At 61.2% G+C, this 7,283-nt stretch overlaps 1 protein-coding gene across 3 annotated transcripts in view; it reads left to right on the top strand.

Moving 5' to 3' along the window:
* The window catches only part of RASA3 (RAS p21 protein activator 3), an 83,162-nt gene extending 77,218 nt beyond the window's left edge, over nt 1-5,944 (top strand). For 2 of the 3 annotated variants that reach the window (XM_040267495.1, XM_040267499.1), the window contains exons 23-24: nt 3,534-3,717; nt 4,708-5,944. In XM_040267495.1, coding sequence (XP_040123429.1) covers nt 3,534-3,717; nt 4,708-4,783 — 260 coding nt within the window. In that variant the 3' untranslated portion in view covers nt 4,784-5,944. Of the gene's footprint in view, nt 1-2,111; nt 2,462-3,533; nt 3,718-4,707 lie in introns of those variants that run through there. The other variant, XM_040267498.1, reaches the window with a different exon arrangement.
* Nucleotides 5,945-7,283: the final 1,339 nt, after the last annotated feature.

Here is a 7,283-nt window from a genome sequence, read left to right as displayed (position 1 = left end):
TGTGAGTGTGTGTACATAAGTGTGGACCTTGTATGTTGTGTACATGAGTGTGGACCTGTGTGTGAGTGTGTGTGCATGAGTGTGGACCCATGTGTGAGCGTGTGTGCCTGCCCAGCAGCTCCAGGCATGTCGCAGCTTCGTCTTTCTGGGCGCTCACTGCTCTTCTTGCCTACTGAGCTAAGCAGTGTAGGAGGGACAAGTCAGGAGGCCTGGGGGCTTGGTTGGGCTGCATCACGAGAGGCAGATACAGGACGGATCCCCCAGCCGTGCCCTGGGGCTGGCACTCTCAGAGCTGGGGTCAGACAGTCTGCAGTAGGCCCTGAGGCCCCGGAAGGAGCCTGGAAACAAGGCTGTCAGACTCTTCCTTCTCGTCCCCTGGTCCAGCCTGGAAGTGTCTGTGTGGCCCGAGGCCTGGAGGGAGCCTTACCCTGCTTTGACAGGCACGCAGCTGCCTGTACTTGAGCTCCGCCCACTGTTCTCAGGCCCGCCTCCCTCTGTGCCCAGCACCACGCTGCAGACCCCTGTACCCTTACCCCTGATGCACCCCCAGTTTAACACCCCCATGGCCTGTGGACTCTCCTCCCCTCGACAGCCTGTGCTCATCTGTCCCTTCGATGAGCGTCGTCTCAGAGAGCTTCACCTGTGATGCACGTGGGCCTTGATAAGAGAGGCTGGTGTGCCTCATCCCCGTGCCCGGCACACAGGAGGCGCTCGGTACCTGTTTGCTGGACGGATGGATGGATGGACGGTCAGATGGAAAGGGGTCTTGAGCACCCCACCTCCCTCCTGGGCAGCACTGATCTTGACAAGCAGGGTTCACAGGATGTCAGTAGGATCAGGGACCCTGCCCCCCACTTCATGAAGGCACCGAAGCACTGAGTCACTTTCCACCGTCTTCAGGCCTCTGCCTGGAACCTCAGCGCTTTCTTGAGGCCAATAGCCTGCCTTCAGAGGCTCTCATCCCTTTGGGACCTTGTCTGTGTTCGCCAGACTGCCCTGAGCGCTCAGCCTGTGGGCTCGTGACGTTCCAAGGCCGCTGCCCTGGAGAAGCAGCCTCTCGGGGCTTGGAGGTGGCTGCATCACTGTCACCTGTCCCGCTCACAGCACGGACCCCAGGCGGTGCTCCCCTGGAGCTCAGTGATAGTGTAGCCGGTGCCTCGGGCGGGCAGGCCCAGCACAGGGCTGGCAGGATCCCTGCAGAGGGGCTGGCGTGGGGCCCCGGCTGCTGGTCAGAGCCGTGCGGCCGGGCTCCTGGTGATGGTGACCGGCTGCCCCTGCTGTACCCCAGACCCGGTCATTGAGGCCTGGGGAGGACTTGGGGTGACTCCAGACACAAAGCAGCGCTGTCCACAGGCCCAGGGCCGCTGTCCACCCAGAGACCGGGCTGGGCCTGACCTTCCATCTCGGGGCACAGATGCCCCGTGGCTGGGCCTGTGGGTCCTTTGTGTCCTGCGCCACCTGGCCATTGGGTGTCCTCCCGACTTTGAGTCTCTGACTCCTGTTGTCACCTGGCAGAGTCCACCACGCTGCCCTCTGGACCTCAGGATGTGGCTAGCCCATCGGCAGGTCTGCCTGTTGGCCTGTCCCGCGTCTGCCCTGTGCTTCTCTTCATTCCTGGAGCTGTTTCATAAAACCATGCCCGCCACCGGCAGGCCTCACGACACAATCCAGCGCTGCCAGGCTCGGTTTTGGGAACCTGTTAAAGAGGAGCGGGTGAGCTCCCCGGCCTCCAGATATTCGGGGTCTGTTTTCGGTCCAGTCACGAGTCTTGTGTCTGACATTGGGCTCAGAATTAAGACCTGCTCCCCAGCCTAGTCTTGGGGCCTCCTCGCAGCCTCTCCCCGCGCCCTCCCATCCCCCTGGCTGCGCCCCAGTCGGCCTGGCCGCGCCCTCCCATACCCCTGGCCGCGCCCCTGTCGCCCTGGGGTGGCAGTGTTGCTGCTGCTCAGGCGCTCTGTCGGGCCCAACTCTGGGCAGCCCTATGGACTGCAGTCCGCCAGGACCCTCTGTCAGTGGGATTCTCTAGACAAGAATACTGGCCTAGGCTGCCATGCCCTCTTCCAGGGAGCCTTCCTGACCCCGGGGTCGAACCTGGATCTTCTGCATTGCAGGCAGGTTCTTTATCACTGAGCCACCGGGGGAGCCCCGATGCGCAGACCTTAATTCAGAGCCATGGTGGTGTCCCCTGTGAGACCAGCGGGCACGTCTCCCACCGTGCAGCGCCGACTTCCGCCTCCAGGAACCAACTGGGCTGCTCCAAGGGCTGCATAAAGTCACCCTGCGGGGCGGCTCATGTGGCCCCCACCCTAAGGCGGCCTGGGCCTCCCTGCCTGTGTCCCGTGCCCACCCCCGTCCATCTCCCCACTGTGGTCCTTCCGTGATTCCCATCCTGCTCTCAGCAGCCCCACCCCCAGCAGGGCTCACTGAGGCTCGGCGCTCCAGTGACTTGCTCAAGGCCGAGCAGCTGGCCCAGCAGGCGCAGGCACGTAGCCGGTGTGCCCCCCGACTGGTGCCCCCGGGCCTCTGCTGCTTTATCCCTTACGTGTGGAACCCTCATCCTCCTCACACCATGCTCCCTTTCCCCTTGAAATTTCAAATCTTCTCAGTTTCTCTTTGCACAGACTCGTGGTTTTTCAGTAAGAATTAGGAGATTCCTTCTGAGTTAGTAAAGGCAGCGAAGCTTTCTGTGACGATGGTGATGACGGTGGTGGTGATGATGGAGGTGATGGTGGTGAGGTGATGAGGCAGTGATGGTGATGTCAGTGGTGGTGGTGATGGTGATAATGTTGGTGACGGAGGTGATGGTGGTGCTGACGAGGTTTACGATGGTGATGTCAGTGGCGATGGTGATGGTGGTGGTGATGCTTTGCTTCACAGACCAGGGTGAGGAACCTAAGGCTGGGCCTCCCTGCCTGTGTCCGTGCCCACCCCCATCCATCTCCCCACTGTGGTCCTTCCGTGATTCCCATCCTGCTCTCAGCAGCCCCACCCCCAGCAGGGCTCACTGAGGCTCGGCGCTCCAGGAGCACAGGGCTTGCCTCGGGGGTCTGGGCTCAGATGGGGTCCTGGAGACCATAGTGTGGTCTCCAGCAACAGCGAGGTGGTCTCTGGAGCAGCTGCCTGCTGAGCAGGTGAGGCACTGTGTGCTAGAAAGCTGCCAGTACTGCCTGGCCAGCAGAAGGCTTTCCTGACCACCTTGTGCCCTGTGCGCACCCCTTGCAGGGCACCCCATGAAAGTGGATGGTCCCAGCGCCCCTTCTCAGGTGGGGTTTCCCTGAGCACAGCTCCCCAGGCTGACTGACCCTGCCTGACCCAGGCTCTAGGAGGGTCTGGGGCCTGGTGCTCAGCGTCGGACCCCCAGGCTGAGGTGCTCGGCGGCTTCCAGCCTCACGGGCGTCTCTGCAGTTCAGGGGCGGCTTCTTGGTGGCTTCTGTTTTGTGCACATTTGCACGAGCAGTTGGTCCTTCCTGGCGTGCTCCGAGGCGGCCTGTCTGGGCCCCCCACACTGACCTCAGCCCTCCCTGGCGCTGCAGAGGCCTGCGGAAGCAGATCCGTGTATGACGGGCCAGAGCAGGAGGAGTACTCCGCATTCATCATCGACGACCCCCAGGAGACCTACAAGACACTGAAGCAGGTCATCGCCGGGGTCGGGGCCCTGGAGCAGGAGCATGCCCAGTACAAAAGGGACAAGTTCAGGAGGACCAAGTACGGAAGCCAGTGAGTGTGGGGCCTCAGCGGCGCGGGAAGCCGGGGCGGGGGGCTGTCTCAGACCACCTTCCTGCCTCGGACCACCTTCCTGCCTTGGACCACCTTCCTGCCTCCTTCAGAGCACGTCCCTCTGGACTGTGTCCTGGAGCAGCGCCTTCTACCCCTACCCCCAGACCCTCAGACCCCCAGGCTCCCTGCCTCCAGGAGGCATCCGAGCCTCTCTCCAGGCTGGCCATGGACCCCACCCCACATCCTGGGAGGGACGGATGGCAGAGACGCAGACAGACCCAGCCACCTGCGCTCCGCGCCCCTGGCTGCAGGCATCTCAGCCAAAGGTCCCTGTCCTCTTGCTCTGAGTGTGGGGTGGTGAGAGTCCATGAGCAGCTGGAGCGCACAGACCCATGCAGAGCTCACCTAGCACACACCTGGCGTAGGCCCACCCCCCTCCCTGCTCCCCCTTCCTTCCAGGGAGCACGTGGGTTTGGTTTGGGAAGGGAAGGGAGCCTCTGGAAGAGATCCCAACTCTGGCCAGGCTGCAAGGGTGCCCATCGTCTCCAGGGATGCCAACCGTGTCTGCTCCCAGCTCCACAGACACTCACATCACCTTCCAGACCCTCTAACACCCTCTGTCAGAGCCTACGTAAGCTGTGTGAAGATGCTGCGTTTTACTAAACGTGGCAGACCCGCCTTGTTGGAAACAGCCGTGACTCACAGCTGTGCCAGCATCCGTAGCCAACGGGGCACAGCACCACGGTGCCCGCTCCTAAGCTCACGGTCCGCACACACCTGCATGACGAGCCCAACCTGCTAGGATGGGGCTCGCAGTGGGCGCGTCCCTGGGTGGTTTCGGGCTGCCTTCTTCCCTTGCTGGTCTGCCTTTTCCGTGCATGTTACGAGGGTTGTGCTTCACAAGCCAAGGTAGGAGCAGGCAGTGAGAGTTCCGAGGTGTGCCAGGCACGGGGCAGCCCGTGCTCACGCCCCTGTTCCCGCACTCTGTAGGGAGCACCCCATTGGAGACAAGAGCTTCCAGAGCTACATCAGGCAACAGTCTGAGACCCCTGCCCATTCCATGTGAAGTCTCTGCACACGCTCTCCCAGGATGGCGGCCTGAGCTGGGGGAAGAAGAGCCCCTGCTGGGGGAGGAGAGAACCAGACCAGAGGGCACTCGTCGGATGTCCGGCTCGCGAGCTCCTGAGGCTCCCGGGCCACCTGCGGGCAGCCGTGCACTTGGTTGCCCCGGTGGCAGATGAGCGGGCCTCCCGGAACACGGTGCTGCAACACCACAGCCTGCAAGGCGCGCGCCCACGTCACACGCACATTTGTCTCCGCGGCACGAAGGCTCTGCTTCACCAGAGCGGGCACGTCCTGAGCATCACTCTCCTGTGAGCCTGCCCTCTGGGCGGCCGCCGGCACAAGGCCTCCGGTTTCAGCCTTGACGTTGGTGCCACCCCTGGCCGGAGGGTCAGAGCCACACGGAGATCCCGGCTGGAGGATGGCTTTGCTCTTCGGGGGCAGGGGCCCTCTTGCAGAGATTTCCTCGAGGTCCCAGCACTCATCCCCACTGTGCTGCTGAAATGCGTCCACCCAGCTGCCGCATCAAGGAAAGCTGTGGTGTTTGCGGTCAGTGGGGCTTAACGTAGAGTGCCACCCTGGTGGGAGTTTGGGGAAGTTTGTAAAAATGGAAATGTGCATTGTTTTCAAGCTGTTTTTCTTAATGTTTTTAAAGAACCATTTTAAATTAGCTCTTTGATATAAAGTGTTAATAACCTGGAACATCCAAGCCTCTACCATTCAAGGGAGGTGCCACCTTAGGACAGAAAAGGGAACGGGTGTGTCTCACGTCAGTGAATCGAGTCCCCAGGAGAAAAGGGAGGGGGGACCACTGGGCCCGCGCTGGGTGGCCTCTGGAGCAGACGCCGGGCCCAGGCAGAGCTGCTGCCTCTGATGCCCTGAGGTCAGCCAGGCTGAGCCTGAATTTGGAAAGCCCCATTCGGACCCCTAGGACCCGGTACCCTGTGCCGTCTGTCACTGGAGATCCAGATGGCAGATGGAAATGTTACCAGTTGTCACAAATGGTGAAAGAAAATGTTGCAAAAAAGAAACTTGCATCACACAACTATTAGGCTGCTCCAAACTGCGATTTTTAACATGAATTTGTAACTTAATGTTTCTAAGATACTAATGATGTGCGATGTATTTTACTGGCTAATTAAAACAGACCTTTTATTCTTTATGAGACTGACTTGGTTTCCCAGGCGCACCCACTGCTAATATGCACCTGTGGAGATGGGGGTGGGTGGTGGAGCGGGGCAGGAAAGGAGTCTGACGACACGTGACGGCAGGTGAGGCTCCCCTAATGACCAGTGGGGGCCTCATGATGACGGGTGGGATCCTTCTCATGATGGGTGAGGTGCCTCTGAGGACGGAGGAGGCCTCCCTGATGACAGGTGAGGTTTTTCTGATGACAGATGAGGGTCCCCGAGGACAGGTGGGGTCTCTTAAGGACAGGTGAGGCCCCCAGTGACAGGCGGGGTTGGCTGGGGGTCCCAGGCCTCCTGTGAGCTACGGTGCTGTGAGACGTTTAGGGGTGGATGTAGGAATGGGGACCAGTCACTGTGGCCTCATTCTGAACACTGACAGCACACAGCGCTGTCAGCCAGGTGCTCAAGGAACCTCTGCTGTGGCCTGTCCCCATGGTCCCAGAGGAGAAGAAAACCCTGTACTGAAGAGATCATCAGAGCCTTTCTATTAGGCTGTGTTATAGGCTGACTGTGCCCCGCGCAGCGTGAAACCCTGACCCCCAGGACCTCATAAAGTGACTGCATTTGAGACGGGCCTTTAAAGAGGAGACGAAGGCTACCTGAGGTCCCTCAGGGGCCCTGGTCCAGTCTGACTGGTGTCCTTTTAAGAAGAGGCCAGTAAGACCGAGACACACAGGGGCGACCCCGTGAGGACGTGGTGAGGAGACGGCGTCTACACTCAAGGAAAGAGGCCTCCAGAGAGCAGCCCACCCTGCGCCTGGACTTCTGACCCCGGGCTCCACACCCAGAGTGTCTGCTGTGGACACTGCCCAAGCCCTGCTTACGGACACGCCAGCAAAAGGCCCCACTTCAAAGGCAGGGAAATGTTTCGTCAGCACAGTTCTGAGCAGCCTGTCCCCAGGTGGTCGCCTGCCCCTCGACATCACATTTGAGCGAATCTCCCCTTGTCTGGTGTGGGGAGGATGCAGGACGCCACCAGGGCCCAGACCGCCAGCCAAGTAGCGTCACCACCGGCCCCCGAGTCCTTCGTCCCTGCGAAGAGTCAAAGGACTCACTGAAGGCTCAGCAGACATGGCACCCTGACCACTGGGCCTCTGGGCCTCTGCTGCGGCTGGGGGCCCGGGGAGGCCACTTGCAGCCGCATCCTGGGGCCGGGCACCCGCTGGCCTCTGTGCCTGCGGTGATGTCACAGGGGCCACCTAGCAACAGGGCTGGTGCCTGTGGGCAGCTCCCTGCCAGGCAGAAGCCATGTGCTCCGGCTGAGGGCCGCTCGGGAGCGCCGCCCCACTCTGCTGTGACCGGAAGGCGGGGAGG

Source organism: Oryx dammah, unplaced genomic scaffold, assembly GCF_014754425.2.
Source record: "Oryx dammah isolate SB20612 unplaced genomic scaffold, SCBI_Odam_1.1 HiC_scaffold_24, whole genome shotgun sequence".
Lineage (NCBI taxonomy): Eukaryota > Metazoa > Chordata > Mammalia > Artiodactyla > Bovidae > Oryx > Oryx dammah.
Note: the sequence above shows the minus strand (reverse complement) of the source record. Positions and strands in the feature narration are given on the sequence as shown.